General features: G+C 42.4%; 5 protein-coding genes and 1 long non-coding RNA gene across 16 annotated transcripts in view; 4 read left to right on the top strand and 2 right to left on the bottom strand.

Moving 5' to 3' along the window:
* Cad86C (Cadherin 86C) overlaps positions 1–3749 on the top strand; it is a 31807-nt gene extending 28058 nt beyond the window's left edge. For 5 of the 7 annotated variants that reach the window (XM_070281128.1, XM_070281129.1, XM_070281130.1 and 2 more), the window contains 2 exons: positions 204–394; positions 454–3749. In XM_070281128.1, the coding sequence (XP_070137229.1) occupies positions 204–394; positions 454–3061 (2799 nt within the window). In that variant the 3' untranslated portion in view covers positions 3062–3749. The remainder of the gene's footprint in view (positions 1–203; positions 395–453) is intronic. The other 2 variants (XR_011443124.1, XR_011443125.1) reach the window with 1 other exon arrangement.
* A 550-nt stretch (positions 3750–4299) lies between these two features.
* LOC108129335 (protein midgut expression 1) lies at positions 4300–6364 on the top strand. 2 transcript variants are annotated; one of them, XM_017247301.3, is made up of 4 exons: positions 4300–4442; positions 4520–4608; positions 5766–5968; positions 6036–6364. In XM_017247301.3, exons 2-3 carry the CDS (start codon positions 4574–4576, stop codon positions 5956–5958), a joined length of 228 nt encoding a protein of 75 aa, XP_017102790.1. In that variant the 5' UTR covers positions 4300–4442; positions 4520–4573; the 3' UTR covers positions 5959–5968; positions 6036–6364. The 2 variants fall into 2 exon arrangements, with proteins under 2 accessions (XP_017102790.1, XP_070138031.1); XM_070281930.1 differs by having other exon boundaries at positions 4301–4442; positions 5766–5976.
* Positions 6365–7168: 804 nt separating this feature from the next.
* Positions 7169–8154, top strand: LOC108129596 (probable histone-lysine N-methyltransferase set-23). The gene is made up of 2 exons (XM_017247723.3): positions 7169–7898; positions 7962–8154. The coding sequence occupies exons 1-2, from the start codon at positions 7229–7231 to the stop codon at positions 8111–8113; spliced, it is 822 nt and encodes a 273-aa protein (XP_017103212.2). The 5' UTR covers positions 7169–7228; the 3' UTR covers positions 8114–8154.
* LOC108129597 (lysophospholipase-like protein 1) lies at positions 7959–8933 on the bottom strand. Its single transcript, XM_017247724.3, has 2 exons — positions 8158–8933; positions 7959–8099 (listed from the first exon to the last, which is right to left on the bottom strand). The coding sequence occupies exon 1, from the start codon at positions 8863–8865 to the stop codon at positions 8161–8163; it is 705 nt and encodes a 234-aa protein (XP_017103213.2). The 5' UTR covers positions 8866–8933; the 3' UTR covers positions 7959–8099; positions 8158–8160.
* Positions 8934–9126: 193 nt separating this feature from the next.
* On the top strand, positions 9127–15004 carry Keap1 (kelch like ECH associated protein 1). 4 transcript variants are annotated; one of them, XM_070281131.1, is made up of 6 exons: positions 9127–9224; positions 12583–12881; positions 12952–13209; positions 13269–13951; positions 14010–14215; positions 14280–15004. In XM_070281131.1, exons 2-6 carry the CDS (start codon positions 12591–12593, stop codon positions 15002–15004), a joined length of 2163 nt encoding a protein of 720 aa, XP_070137232.1. In that variant the 5' UTR covers positions 9127–9224; positions 12583–12590. The 4 variants fall into 4 exon arrangements, with proteins under 4 accessions (XP_070137232.1, XP_070137233.1, XP_017103204.2 ...); XM_070281132.1 differs by lacking the exon at positions 9127–9224 and adding an exon at positions 9324–9341; XM_017247715.3 differs by lacking the exon at positions 9127–9224 and adding an exon at positions 11052–11490.
* Positions 13130–13363, bottom strand: LOC138926566 (uncharacterized). The gene is made up of 2 exons (XR_011443126.1): positions 13222–13363; positions 13130–13164 (listed from the first exon to the last, which is right to left on the bottom strand). It is a non-coding gene; the product is annotated as an uncharacterized lncRNA (long non-coding RNA).
* Positions 15005–15610: the final 606 nt, after the last annotated feature.

The following is a 15610-nucleotide window of genomic DNA, read 5'->3' on the forward strand; positions in this document are numbered from 1 at the left end:
ATAAAAAGAGGCATTTTATGTGGAAGTCCATTTAACATATTCTAATTTATTTTAAAGAACAATTTAAGCAAAGCAGACTTCATTTAATGAAATTTAACTCCAAACACTGCCTTGTTTAAAGCTTTTTCTTTACTTACTTTTGTACATTTTTTATGATTTTTAATTAAAAAAAACTAATAAATCATTAATTTTACGACTTGCAGGTCGCCGAGTGGATGGGAAGACGCGATGCCTGGTCAGCGGAGAAACCTCCCGATACCAGAACGAAGCCCACCCGCTGGGAGTTCCACGATGGACGTGAACAGCTTGACGAAAACCTAGGCAGGAGCCAGGACATAGTCGAGGGGCGACACATCCAATCCGCCGAGGAGCAGCATCGTAGAGTTCGCATCAAGTAAGTAATTAAAATCTTAAAAAAAGACTAACTAATTTATATTTATATCGGATTACCAGGAATAACCACACAGCCAAAGACGATCTTCATCTTAGTTTCCATAACTCTAGGACCAATCTGATTAACGACCGCGACATTTATATGGAGGATGTAATTGAGAACCGTGATCTGGGGGAGCACGAGAGGGAGCACATTTCCCGGACCAGGGTGAATCGCCGGAAGCATTACGATTCCACGGAAGTCCGGCACATTGACGATGATTCCATGCGAAGACACGAGATTGACCGGGGCAGTGACATTGACTTCAACACCGCTCGCAACAACAGCCTGAAGAGCAAACGGGAGCTCTTCATCAAGGACGGGAACGTGGAGATCCTCCAGCTAATGACCAGAGACAAGACGCGGGACGGTGGAAACCTGGACGATGACAACATCTATGTGAACGTCCCCCTAAAGCCAGCGGGCAATCTTTCCCATCCCCAGCTATTGATGGTTGACAACTCCGGGAAGGAGATCCTGATGCGGAGGTTCATTGAGGAGCAACCGGATGGCAAGCAGATCATACGGGAGCACTACCAAATAGTACCAGGAGCCACCTACATCCAGTCGATGCCGAATGAAGTTCAACAGGGATCCACTCTAAAGGGAGACACTTTCCCGTTGGGCAAGTCCGGTCCAAACAGCATAGTCTACTCCCAGTTGGAGCCCGAGGTAAAGGTTATCCACACTCAGCCCGTCCAGGCTGGCCAGGATGGCATGCCCCTGGAGCAACAACTGCCCCTTCAGCCTGCGGTTTCCAATCAGTCACTTACCCACGAGCTGGAGCACTCCCTGAAACAGCAGAACGCCCTGCTCCGCCAGATTCTGCTCGAGAAAGAGAAGCTAGAGAATGCCTACACACAGCACGAGGTGGCTCTGGAGACCCAATCCCTGCCGGGACAATCTATGGCCATTGGAACGCAGACGGATTGCGATGCTGGGACACAAACCGAGGGATTCGACAATGCCCTAGATCCTGAGATATCCTTGGCGAAGCCTTCCCGCCGACGAGCTCGAAGCGAAAACGACGAGTCCATGTCCGAAGACGGTTACGAATACGTTCGGTTCAATCCGCCAAACAGTCCGGAAGGGGTTTACTGGATAAAGAGACGTCGGACAAAAAAACGTACTCGCCAGCCCCGAAAACGAATCGTCATGGTCGAGGAAGTGAAGAGAAAAATCCGTACGCCCATCAAGGAGGAAGAGGAGCTGCAGGATAAAAAGAAGAAGCGAGTGCCTCCAAAGAAACCTCTGAGGGAAACCAAAACCAGTATCCTGCGCAAGCAGCTGAGTGACGAAAGTCGAAAGGATAATTCCCGCAATGGGGAAACCCAAACGTCAAATCACTCTCGAAAGGACCAAGAGCTCTTCATGGAAGTTACCGATTCCATGGATGAACTGGCCAGTCCCGGTTCCCACAGCATACGAAAGATTCAAGTGGAGAAGTACTACAAGCACTCGGATGGGGACTTCGATGAGGATGACACAGAGTACTCCATCGATTCGGACGGGGATGAGATAGTAATCAGGACAAACTACCCTAGCAGGGGTCAAGATCACGAAAGGTACATCAGAAGAGAGGAAAGGGAGGAGAACCGAAGCCGGCAGAGTCACCAGAGGAAGCCGCCCTCCCCAGAGGACGACCAGCCAGAGGCGAAGCCACGGTTGTCCCGAAGAGACAGCTCCAAGCGAGGCTCCAGAAAGCAGACCTCCTCGGAACCACCACATAATCGGGTGTCCATTTCCAAGTACGAGTCCACCGTAAGTGAAAATGGCAGGAAACTCACAGCCACTTCCACGGAAATTGTAGGCTCCAAGCGTTCCCTTACCGACAGAAGCTATCAGAGTGAAACAGAGCTGGCTGATCCCGACCAGGGAGAACGAAATGTGCCCAAGTACATGGAGTGGTACTACAACAAAAAGAAGTCCTCGGTAAGTGGACGCACTTCCACAGAGTCGTCGAAGTCCCAGCCATCCAGCAAAAAGAAAATGGGTGCCGCAGAGAAGAAGGTTTCTAAGACCCGGATAGCTGTGCAGCCCAAGGATTTCGAGGATGATGAGGAGGGTAACGGAGGGCGTTACAAGCCAGAACCAGCTCCACGGAGATCGCCACCGAAGGGCAGTCGCATGCTGAAGGAAGATCGGGCTCTGAACAAACAGCACAAACCAAAAATCGAGACTGACACAAACCACCCACTTCTCCAGCACTCGGAGCACCGTTTCGAAAGGGAAAAGACCATGGAGGTGCCTGCGGCACCCACAAAACTGCCCCATTATATGTATCCGGAGACTCCACCCCATGCAGCTGCTCCTGCCCCCGGTAAGGAGGCCAAATCTAAGCAGGACCTGAAACCGAAGCCTTCGCCCATCAGGGAAAACGAAGTGAAGGTCTCCAATTCCAAGATCTATGTGGAGAATCGAGGCTCGGCGAATCCCACGCAGAAACAGCTGAACGCCTCCACTCTGGAGGACGACCACGATTCCGGAATAGCCATGAACTCGCTGCTCAATAGCTTGGGACGCAGGAATCCCATTGCCGAGAAGAAGAGTGTCTTCTCCATTGCCTACGACGACGTCAGCCGGGTGAAGAAGATCAACTCGGGCGGGGAATCGCCCCAGTACTCCTAGGGCCTTCCCCACTCCAACTCTGCAACTGCAACTCCAAACCCTGTAAAGGAACAATCATATGTGATAGCCTCAAAGGCTCCCTACCTGCGAATCATCGAACCAATACAATATCTGCAATACTGTATAAAATATACACCAAATGCCAGCATGCATGTTACCCCCTTCGTAGTCTACGGGATGTTGAAAATAAATTGTTCAACTCGTTCAGCCGTGCACCGCAATTAAGTTACGTTTCCGGATCTGGTTAGCCGCTTTCATATTTAATCTTAAGCCGACGAAATGTAGTTACATTTTTTTATATATTTAACGTTATATTTAGACAACCAAGTGAGTATAGTATTCTCGCGCACACTTGTATTGAAAGCTATCCTATTAAATGCATAATTAACTGGACTATGTACGACCAAAATTGTTAAGAATATTTATATATGGATTTATATGTTTAATGTTTACTGTGTACATACGAACATTTGTAGTTTAGTTAAAGCGGACAAGTCATTACCAAGTGCTTTCCTACCACAAAACTCGTGCAAATGTGTATGTTCGTAAGTTAGTGTACATTCTGCAGTCGAATAAAGTAATGCCTGCCATATTGAAAACACTTGCAAATATAATCTTAAAACATCAGTATCGAGTAAATGTAAATATTGTAACTATAAGCTTATGCAAATAAATCAAATTAATCCCATTACTTAGTTTTTTATTTTCTATCTTGCCCCTGAACGTCAACAAACACCCAACAAGGGTTAATATCTTCAAGTACCCTTCGATGGTGTCAAAGAATATTAAGAAAAAACAGGTTCTATTGGTTGTGAAGTTGGCTAAGCCTCTTATATATCTCTTATAGCTCTTATACATACTAAGTTAGGGCGGAAACGGAACGAACCTGGTTCGAACGCATCCACTCGAACCAAAAAAATATCTTGTATCTTATAGAACTTGCATCTTTCCTGTGGACTTTCGAATATATTCTATAATCATGTACAATTTATGTTGGCTATAGAGATATAAGGAATATTTCGATTTTGTTTTAATCATTTTTGGAAAAACTAGATAAATTATTTTATTTAAAAAGAAATCCACTAACTACGATTTTTACATAAAAATATGATACTCGCTAGATAAGATTCCGGTTAAGTAATAGGTATTATAAAGTCGAGATATGTTTTAATAATGTTGGGTGATCGAAAGCAACCACCTCGTCGAACCACTATGTTGGAAAGCTCTCCCTCTCTTTCCGGACGCCCTGGCTGAGTAGTCGCAGAGGGTGATTACCAGTTCCATTACTTGTAATGCCCCGAAACCCACTCTGCTGTTCATTGTTTGCCGCTGGGAAGTTGCCGCCTCAGAACCGAGAGCTCATTCGAATTCTTGAGTGGATGTGAGTTGTTTGGTTTTTGTTTGCGCTCCGCGCTCCATATATTTCGGACATGAAATAAAACATTTATTTAATTACAGATTTCCCAAAGTATTAATTTAAACCCGACATCTGTGTGAAAAATCATCAGCAAAATGTGCAAGTGCCTAGCCGGAAACATAGCCTGCTGGTGAGTGGATTTAATTGAGCATCTTGAGTATTGAGCTTGTGAGGAATTAAAAGATGAATAGATACTTTTGTATATATACATAGATTAAAAAGGTCGTGGCTGTAAGATATACATAAATAGATCGGGAAGTCATGAGTAAGAAGGCAGATAAGAAAGTTTGCAACCACCTGATAGCATAACTCACTTCTAATTATTCACGCATTCTAAAGTGTGTTTATTTTATTGAAAAGGAAGCAATTAGCTTGAATTACTTTCCCTTTTGTTTATTGTATTTTTTATTTATAAAACGGAAGCAGAATTTACTGCGAAACTCTGAAAATATCCCCTGTGCGAATTACAGCTTGCGTCTCTTATACGTTGGTATGTACTCGTACACACAGGTATTCATATCACAAATGAAAACAATGAGTGCAGGTAAACAAACCGCCAGACCCGCTCTCAGATTGGTTCTACCTGAAAGTGTTTCCACTTTCGGCGTTATATTCTCATCGTCTTTTTTTTCAAACTAATGCTCACACAAGCTGGTAGAATAAATTACTTAATTGTCTGTGGGTATATCATACGCACTGTGGCTGCGAAGAATGTGTACGGGTACATGACATGCAACGCGGAATCCACAGAAGACTGCTTATTATTATTCCAGCTCACGCTTCCCAAAGGCCCTCGTTTTATGTATTCATATTCGCGTACAGTGACCACAATTGAAAACAGTCGTATTTGCGTATCTATTAGATACCAAGACCGGGTCATAGAGCAGCCGGGGGAAGGGGAACCGAAACTTAATGGTGGAATGCCACACTGGCACCAGAGAGTCCTGGCACCAGTGAGGCGCGACGGAATAACATATCTACCCTTAGGAATCTTCATCTCCATCCCCTCAATTGTTTTGGCCAACAAGGTTCGGGGTCGTCCGTCTGTCGCCGGTTTCGCATTTCCGTAGGAATGTCGCCGCCACTTCTTGGCCATGAAATATATGTACTGGGGTGGAAATTAACTCTGCGAATGCTATTTAGGGTGCATTTTTATTAGAGGAATTCTTCATGCGTAATTAACCCGCAAAGTATTACGCATGATGTATGTTTATTCCCCACCCATATGGTTAATTAGTCAACGAAATAATAATGAGAAACTTTCATTCTGTTTCCTATTATTTCCAGTTGCTGCAGCTGCGCCATTAGTATGCTCGTTTCAATCATCAGTACTTTCCTGGTGGTCATCATTGTAGTGGGCTTGGCGGTCTACTTCATCTACTACTACGAGCAGGAGGACGAAGTTACAAAACTTACCAACAAAGTTACCGATAGCGTCCAATCAAGCTTTGACAAAATAAAAGATGCTCTCAGCAGATAAGCTGAACATCATCTTTTGGTAAGATTTATAAATCATTTCTTCTGCTTCATCTTAACTAAATTTGCCTTTAATTTCAGAATAATTCACATCTTTAAATGTTCCAAGCTATACAATTCCATTGATCCAGATAAGCCACCAATCTTTAACGAGAACAAACTTAAATACCGCCGAAGCCTTGAAGTCGAGGATGATTGTTAAACTTTTTTAATGCCAGTACAAACAAAATGTTTAAAAATCCCATACTATTGTGAATCTCCGACTAACAGAATGTTCCAACGCTTAAAAATTGTAAAATTAAATTATTTAAATATTTTAAAACAGAACTAAAAACTTTTTAAGACAGAATTGATTGATGTAAAATGTGGCGGAGCCTTTTTAATAAATAGTTTTCATATACAGCTTAAAAGCTTTTGGTCTTTCTTTTCTCCGAAGATGAAGTCATTTTCTATTTTAAGAGATTCCCATATTATTCGTGGATGCGAGCAGCCTATTTATTCCAAATATATACGATAAACTCATTTCCGTTCATGAAAAAATGTCTGGAATTAAACTACAAGAAATTTTCTTTCTCAAGGTCGTCTTCTAAGTTAAATATAAAATTTTTCTTATCAACTATGCTTGTTTTAATGGGAAAATCTACGCAAAACAATCATTTCTTTAGGGAATAATTCAGTACAGCGATAAAAGTCTAAACGTTGTACTGAATAATCAAAGTAACATCACGACCTTGTGGAAATCTCTCCTTGCAAACTCCTGGGTAATCACCAATAAAATCGATATGTTCTGAACCATTTTGGAGCCATCGACTCGATGAACTTCTACCAGGCTCCCATAAAGTACAGGTCGGCTGCCAATCGTTCGACGACTTCGATTTGGACCCAAATCAGCCCCTTCATCGCTCCGAAATGGGAAACTCAACACGCCGGCGCTGGCGCTGGGGAATGGGGGAAATCAGACACGGGGGAGCAGTGGAAACTCAACATGGAGGGGAAATGGGAGCTCATCAAAAAGGATGAAATAAAGGTTTTTCCATCAGTCCGGCAACACTCTACAATAAAACTGTCGCATTTAAAATAATTATTTGAATCATTATTTAATCTTTAAAGAAATAGAATTTTTAAATATGCGCTAAATTATACAATATTTTAAAAATCTAGAGTGTGGCCAACTACCTAAACAAAAAAAATACAAGTATTTTTATGTTGAGTATCTCGCACCCTGTGAAATCACGTATAAGCCAGAGTAATGTAAACAAAAATAAAGTATACGAATGGAGAACTCGGAGATTGAGTTTAATGACGACTATGAGCATCCTGACAATGTGGAATACATATTAGAATCCGTGCTAATGCCCAGCGATGGCAGCTTAGAATTTAACCTTTTAGCAGAGGAATATAATTCAATTCTTCTGAACCAGTGCCGGTGCAATACAGAAGCCTGTGAAAATATAGAAACATGTACTCATGGAGGACAATACGAGATGAAACCCAAAGAAAAGGAACTAACTTTAAAGAAATTAAAAATAAATACTGTACGCCCCATCATTGAGTGCAATGATTTATGCGGTTGCAGTAAAAATTCTTGCCTAAACCGCCTGGTTCAATATGGTCCAAGGAAGAATCTTGAGGTATTCCATTCCCCTAAATATAGATCCCATGGTCTACGCACAAAAGTTAATATACCTTCAGGAGCCTTTATCTGTGAATATGCTGGCGAGCTGCTAACAGTCAGTGAGGCAAAAAAGCGATTGGAAGAAAACCAAAAGCTTGGCCTGATGAACTACATATTGGTTCTTAACGAATATTCAAACGAGAAGAAGCAACAGGTGACTATTGTGGATCCTTCTCGGCGAGGAAACATTGGACGCTATCTGAACCACAGCTGTGATCCCAACTGCCAAATAGGAGCTGTACGAATAGATTGTCCTATACCGAAATTAGGTAAATTTTATTGATTACTTTGCTCCAGTTACTGGAAATAAGTTTACGTATCTATATCGGCAGGAATATTTGCAGCCCGAGACATTGTGGCACAGGAGGAATTGTGTTTCCACTACGGCGGAGAGGGGCAGTCCAAAAACATAAACGAAGGAAAGGCTTGTCTCTGCGCTGCTGCCAATTGTACGGGTTTTATGCCAAACACTTCAATAGAATAGATTGAATAGTTAATAATTCCAGTTAATAATATAATAAAAGTTACCAGTTAAAGTTTATTTTGAACATGTTTGTCCAGCGGTGGAAGCTTTTCCAGGATCCATTGCTGCAGATCCGTCAGTGACGCGGTTTTCAGTTCATGCAGTGTGTTCCTTAGCGGATGGAATGTGCCATTGACCCCAAGTTTTTTAAGAGTATCAAATGTTTCCTTGCCCCACTCCTGTGGTACCAGGGTATCCCGTTCCCCGTGGAACATCCTGAGTTCTGGCAGAGCTTGTGAGCGATTCTGAAGGGATTCGTAAACGACAGAGCCACGATTAAGGAACGAAGAGTGGGCGAAGACCCCAGCCAGTTCGGGACGCAAATGATAGCCGGTGTGCAAGGCCAGAGCTCCACCCATGGAAAATCCGCCAACAATAATTCTATTTAATGGAATTCCGTTGGCCACCTCTTCGTCGATTAGTTTATTCACCGAATCGTAGCATCGGGACATGCTCTTCTTGCTTTCTTGGGCGGCAATGTTGACAGATTTCCGGTCAAACCACACGTTGGACAGCTGACCATCCAGCGGTGTGTACTTTTGAAGCGGTGCCGTGGGATAGATTATCTTTATGTGCGGGTACTCCAGATCCCGGCCGAGCAAAAAGCGCACCCATTCCAGCACATTCGGGCCGGTGTCCCCGGATCCATGGAAGAATATCACAGAAGCAGTATGTTTGCCAGTGGCATTGATGGTTTTAAGGGCAGGCGTCATGTTTAATTCAACTTTTGGAAGGTTATTGCACGGACAAAATATAATCAAAGTGCAACAGAGTGACCAGCCTTAATAAAGTGAGAAACGTTCGGTTACTTTCTTATCAAATTTGATAAAACCTAACTTTTACTTTTATTTTAAATGAAATAAGTGTTAAAAATTTAAACTTAAGATAAATGATATATATTTCAAAAATTTTAAAAGGTTTAATCATAATAATATTATTTGGTTTGTAAAGTTGCCGATAACCCATCTACCTGTTGCAACAGTGCTCTGTTAACTGAGGCGTTAGAGATTATCGAATGCTTAAGAAAAAGAAACGAAAAGTGGCAAGAGAAAAAAAATAAATAAATAAAGTTGTAAGTAGCCCTAATAAAAGGAATAAACAATAAACAAAATATGGTTAAACAACTTCATAAATAAAAATAAATAAATAAACCCCTATACTACATTTTATACGTTTTTTAAATAGAAAAGTGAGTGAATCAGACATTAATTCTCACGTGAAAACTTCAATGAAAGCGAGTGAATAAGACGTGTTTATGTATTTTGTTTATGTACTGCTTATATAGAAGCATCATGATCTTTCAAAATCCCACCAACTGTGGTGTAAATAATTGTTTTGTAACCTGGTGGAAGAAGCAGCTCCACCCACACTACGGTTGTAAATAAAAAGTAAATTGCCTTACGTCCGTTTAATTTCCCCCATCAGCTGTTTCGCACATGGCATTGAGACATCTGTAAATATGTATGTTGGTACATATGTATTCTGTACATAACAATGAGTGGGAGGGATTATCGTGGATGGGGCGAAAGAAGGGGGGAGTGATTAATATTTGTTTATATGGATTCAAATTTCAACGGTACCTTTACTCACACAGGCGTACAATGCTGATTACGCTATTTGTTTTTTTCACCTACACAATTCCATACAACGTGCGGATACGAACGTGTGTATAAGGTTTTGCCTCCTCACCATGATTCGGCATTATTTTGCCAGTTTCTGGCTTTATCATTCCCCCATACCCTCCCCACGCTCAGCGTCACTTTACGCGGAAATTTTAAAACCACAATTGATAAAAACCAAGCCAAAAAAAAGTTCCAAGTAATCCCGTGATTGGAATTACAAAGTTGTATGCGTAGCGATTCAAAATGGAAAAACGGGGGAAGCCCCTATTTGTCTAAGCTCTCTTATCTCATTTAAAAGTCTCTTTTTTTTCGGATACAAAGGCATCTTAAAGATAACCGGTAACTAGTAACTAGATTTTACAAATAGGACTTTATTTTTGGGATCTTATCTATGAATAATAGAGATGATGATTAATTCTTTCAAAATTGTGGGTGTGCCTTGTGGCTTTTTATATTTTTAACAAATATTTGGAAATTCCCCCAATGACATTCTAAATATGCGGAGTAAGAATGATAAGTCAATTGTATGTTTTTGTTAGAAAACGATCACTGAACCTAAAAATAGAAAAAATAGATAAAAAAAAAAATTTCTGTAAAAGATTCTTAAAAAAAAAAAAAAGATTCTTTTATTCTTTTCTCACATTTTTTAAACTTTTCTACAATGTATTAAAACATGTATTTTGCTTCTTTTTAATGCTAATTTGTCGACTTTGAGCTTTGGTTTGAATGAAACCGAATTCCTAGAGGTTCCAATGACGCACACAGAATCTTTAGATTTCATTTTAGAATAATCTCAAGTATTAAACAGTAGCTTCTAGAAATAAACTTTTATTTTCAATTTTTAAAAAGTTTTGTCTAGGCCTTTAAACTCCGACCATTTGAAAATTGAAATTTTCCTTCGAAAAACCAGTAGGGCTGGTTGAACAATTCGCACCTAATGTTGAAAATCAAGACCCAAATTATATTTGCTTATAAAGCCCGATTTATGAACATCATCGTTACCCGCATAAATAAAAAAGCGCTCGTAAACCTGAGCCTTCATTCATGGAGGTATTTTATAGATACACTTTATCGGTGTGGAAAAGCTGGCAAAGGAGTAGAGCAGTATTGAATATTCACCTGTAAGCCAAGGTGCGAAAGAAGGGAGGAGAGGGCATGTAAGCATGATAGCGCTGTTTTGTAACCCACCAATGATGACGGTGCTCTGCCATCCGAACGAGCCGGCCATCCGAAAGATAAGTCGCACGGGGCTCTCGATGGGCGAACGGAATGGGTCCGCCGGCAGTCGGTTGACGGGCTCTCTCCACGGCGCACGCATGATCGCCGGAGCGGATTTCGATTAGCGGGCGGAGCAGCTGATCACCAGATCGCGCACTTTCATTTTCACGCGGAAAACCCCAGATGAGAGCTCACTCAAGCAGTCTTTGTTCGTCAAGATCGATCGATCGATCAGCATTGTTTTAAAATTATCATTATAGACGTGAAGTGTTTACATACACACTTGTGATAACCGCTATCACTACTTCCTCTAATTACCGTGAAGTGACAAACTATTAAACAAATTTAGTGCATCTTGATCTCAGTATCAATATTTAAGAAAATAAACCGAAACCAGTGCCAAAATGCAGACCCAAATGCAGTATGAACCCCAACACTCCCCACTTTCCCAGCTATCCTCACCCAACCACAGGATATACTCCACCCGCCTGCCAGAAGGTTCGTTTGGGATTTGGCTTTTTTTTTTTTTGTACGATCAAGGTCTACAGTTCAATTTCCAACGAGTTTGCCAGTTTGCCAGATAATTTCTTTACTCGCGCTTTTAGAGCCAACAAAAAAACCACTGATCATGACGGGGCACATTGCGAATCAAGTTCTCCAAAACAGCCCACAATGATTGGCAGAAATGTTTGTAGCTTTGCTAAAACGTTTCACACAGTGGAGTGTCTAAATGATGAACGCAGTATACCATTTGGCAGCTGCAGTCGTGTGTCGAATTTGAATATTTAAAGACACTTGAATGTCGTCTGGGATATTATATTGCGGCAGCAGATAACAGTAGTGCGGGGAAACAAGTTTGCGGTGACAATTCAAAATCCGGTTGTACCGCCACAGTAGCCACAGTATGCACTAACAGAAGTAAACCTTTATACAGTAAATAGAGTCAGGGTACCTTGAGTTATGTTTTGGTTTAAATCTGTGATAAGGTTCATGGGAATATTTTTGTTTATTTGTTTACTGTGTTAGTTGTATTTGTTTGTTTATGATTACTCCTAATTCTTTTTTTGAACTTTGGATTCCATTTTAAAAATAATCACCATTTTTCCAGAAGATACTAAAAGAAACCCTTTCCTATCTTCCACATTCTGCTATCTGAGATACGCACTAAATGTTACTACGTAACTTAACACTTGGAAGATTTTTTTAAAGTGTCATCTTATATTTGGACTTTTTTGCTAATTCATACCAGATTAGATAACAATAGAATATACAGCCGGAGCTGATTGCCAATCCATATTATATGAAAGGTACAAACCAGCAGGGTACAAGGGTTACAGGGCTAGCTTTCAAAGTCTGCTTTAATTACTTCAAAATAAAATAGAATTTATAATGAATAATACAATGTTTAGAATTACTATTTACATACATGCTTTTATGAGCTTGGAACTGCAACCAAATGGCTATTAAATAGTGGTGATAACTTTAAAGCCAGTTTTGGCTTGAAATATTATAATAATATTAAATCAGAAATGAAAAATCTATTAATATTTTAAAACTAAAAACTAATCACTATTATATTTCCATTTCCAGAGGCTGAGATGTGCGAAACTACGGGAAGATGCGACATTGCGTCGAATTGTTACCGGTACGAAGAGCACGATGCCACCGACGACGACATGACCTTCTGCATGTCCAACTATGCCAAGGAAGCCCTCAAGATGATGTTCATGATGAGGTCCCACGGCATGCTAACCGACGTCGTTCTCGAAGTGAAAAAAGAGCTCTTTCCTGCCCACAAGGTGGTGCTGTCGGCGGCATCGCCCTACTTTAAGGCCATGTTCACTGGCGGTCTCAAGGAGGCCGAAATGTCGCGGGTGCAGCTCCAGGGGGTAAGTTCTGCTGAAGCGACGCCCACAATTTCTTTAATGGATGAACAGTTCGTTGGTTTTCTCCTTTCAGGTCTGTCCCACGGCCATGTCCCGCATCCTCTACTTCATGTACACCGGCCAGATACGGGTTACTGAGGTGACGGTGTGCCAGCTCCTGCCGGCGGCCACCATGTTCCAAGTGCCAAACGTAATCGATGCTTGCTGTGCCTTCCTGGAACGCCAGTTGGATCCCACGAACGCCATTGGCATTGCCAACTTTGCGGAGCAGCACGGCTGTGTCGAGCTTCAAAAGAAGGCGAATGTATTTATTGAAAGGAATTTCACGCAGGTTAGTTTATACCCCTAATCCTGCCCAGAAAACGTGCTAATATGTGTCCACTACCGCAGGTGTGCCAAGAAGAGGAATTTCTCCAGCTCTCGGCGTATCAGTTGATAGCTCTTATACGAAAAGATGAACTCAACGTCCAGGAGGAGCGAGAGGTATACAACGCTGTGCTCAAATGGGTCAAGTACGACGAGGACAACCGACACTGCAAAATGGAACACATCCTAGGAGCTGTACGCTGCCAGTTTCTCACGCCCAACTTCCTGAAGGAGCAAATGAAGAACTGCGACGTTTTGCGAAAGGTTCCCGCCTGCCGGGAGTACCTGGCCAAGATCTTCAAAGACCTCACGCTACACAAGTGCCCGGGAGTGAAAGAACGGACGCCCAATACGCCTCGAATGATTTTCGTGGCGGGCGGTTTCTTCAGACATTCCCTGGACATCCTGGAAGCATACAATGTGGACGACAAGACGTGGACAACTCTGGCCAACCTGCGCATTCCAAGATCCGGTCTCGGCGCTGCCTTCCTGAAGGGAAAGTTTTACGCCGTAGGCGGGCGTAACAACAACATTGGTTCCTCTTACGACTCAGATTGGGTGGATCGCTACAGTACCGTCAGCGAGTCGTGGCGTCCCTGCTCCCCGATGTCTGTGCCACGACATCGAGTGGGAGTGGCGGTGATGGACGAACTGATGTACGCCGTGGGGGGCTCTGCGGGCACGGAATACCACAACACGGTGGAATAGTGAGTATGATAACAAACATATTTAGTAATTAAATATTAATAATGTCCACAACTACAGTTATGACCCCGACCTCGATCGCTGGACGCTGGTACAACCAATGCACTCGAAACGTCTCGGAGTGGGCGTGGTGGTCGTGAATCGTCTACTCTATGCCATTGGTGGGTTCGATGGCAACGAGCGTCTGGCCAGCGTGGAGTGCTACCATCCGGAGAACAATGAGTGGAGCTTTCTGCCACCTTTGCAAACCGGTCGCAGTGGAGCGGGTAAGCATGACGACTCCATCTCTTATCTGCATTACTAGAACTAATTTCAATTTTAATCATTCAGGTGTGGCTGCCATTAACCAATATATCTACGTGGTAGGCGGCTTCGACGGGACGCGGCAACTGGCCACCGTGGAGCGATACGATACCGAGAACGAGACCTGGGACATGGTGGCGCCCATTCAAATAGCTCGCAGTGCTCTGTCGCTGACTCCGTTGGATGGCAAACTGTACGCCATTGGCGGGTTCGATGGCAACAATTTCCTGTCCATTGTCGAGGTTTACGATCCACGAACCAACACATGGACAAAGGGAACACCACTGAAATCGGGAAGATCTGGTCACGCGTCCGCTGTTATTTACCAGCCAGCAAGTGCCACCACGTTTATGGATTACGAGGAAAGCGAACCCATGCAAGGAGGCGGTAGAAGCGACGACGGCAGAGGTTCCTCCCGTGATTCGTTCGGGGGCCGGAGTCCAAACTATCCAGGAACGTCGCCAAATATGCAATTCCACAGTTCATACGGCACGAGTGGCTGCAATAACTGCGAGTCGGAAATGGAGGTCAAATTTGGAGTAGACGAGGAATCGAGAAACTTTCAAATCCCCGCCATCAGAAACGAAGAGCTAATGAATCCTAACTGCCCGTGGTCCAGAATGACATACAGAGATCGACGCGATCCACCCGAATCCTTTCAAGAGAAACGAAAAGCTTGCATCCTTTCGGCAGCGGCAAAAGTGATTCACAACCACATCGAAGGACGTTTCCGGAAAATAACGGTCACATGACAATAATGCAATCCGAGCCTCTCACTTACACCCACCCACACACACACACTCCCAGCCACAACCAAAAACATTATTCATTGTACAAAGCCAGATCCCGCATCTCGTAGAATTCCATATTGAGAATCATTCCATTGAAATATTGCTAGTGTGTTCGCTAGGTGATATTTATGAAAGTAGTCAACCGTTTTTATGGCATCCATAACATTAACTGGCGATCGTGAGCCGATTTTTTAAAGATTGATTAGGGTTAATAGTTGATAATGGAAGGAAAGTGTCGTATTTTATGTAATTGTAGGCGTCTTATGATAGCGAGCATATTGTACTTTTTTGTTTTAGTGTAGGTTTATCCAAGGCAATTAACGCATCATAGTTATTTATAAAAAAAAAAAACCAATAAGTATAAGGTAAATAAAAAAAAACCAAACAACTTTTACAAAACAAAATAATTACTTTGAAGTTTCTTCGCTTGGGAATGAGGTTCTTAAATATTCTTTATCGGAGGTGCTATTGGCTCATTCACTAACTTTGATAAATGACAATAAACTTTTTGATTTTAATTGTCATTGCTAATCAGTTATACTTCCCTTTAAACAAAAAACTCATTTT

The sequence above is a fragment of the Drosophila bipectinata genome, chromosome 3R (genome assembly GCF_030179905.1).
Source record: "Drosophila bipectinata strain 14024-0381.07 chromosome 3R, DbipHiC1v2, whole genome shotgun sequence".
Lineage (NCBI taxonomy): Eukaryota > Metazoa > Arthropoda > Insecta > Diptera > Drosophilidae > Drosophila > Drosophila bipectinata.

Bases quoted from the DNA above. Each gene is read 5' to 3' on its own strand.
- LOC108129597 (XM_017247724.3), bottom strand. From the start codon at position 8,865: ATGACGCCTGCCCTTAAAACCATCAATGCCACTGGCAAACATACTGCT.
- LOC108129335 (XM_017247301.3), top strand. From the start codon at position 4,574: ATGTGCAAGTGCCTAGCCGGAAACATAGCCTGCTG. The intron at 4,609-5,765 runs GTGAGTGGATTT...TATTATTTCCAG, and splicing joins GCCGGAAACATAGCCTGCTG to TTGCTGCAGCTGCGCCATTA.
- Keap1 (XM_017247715.3), top strand. From the start codon at position 11,397: ATGCAGACCCAAATGCAGTATGAACCCCAACACTCCCCACTTTCCCAG. The intron at 11,491-12,582 runs GTTCGTTTGGGA...TTCCATTTCCAG, and splicing joins CTCCACCCGCCTGCCAGAAG to AGGCTGAGATGTGCGAAACT. The intron at 13,210-13,268 runs GTTAGTTTATAC...CCACTACCGCAG, and splicing joins TTGAAAGGAATTTCACGCAG to GTGTGCCAAGAAGAGGAATT.
- LOC108129596 (XM_017247723.3), top strand. From the start codon at position 7,229: ATGGAGAACTCGGAGATTGAGTTTAATGACGACTATGAGCATCCTGAC. The intron at 7,899-7,961 runs GTAAATTTTATT...CTATATCGGCAG, and splicing joins TTGTCCTATACCGAAATTAG to GAATATTTGCAGCCCGAGAC.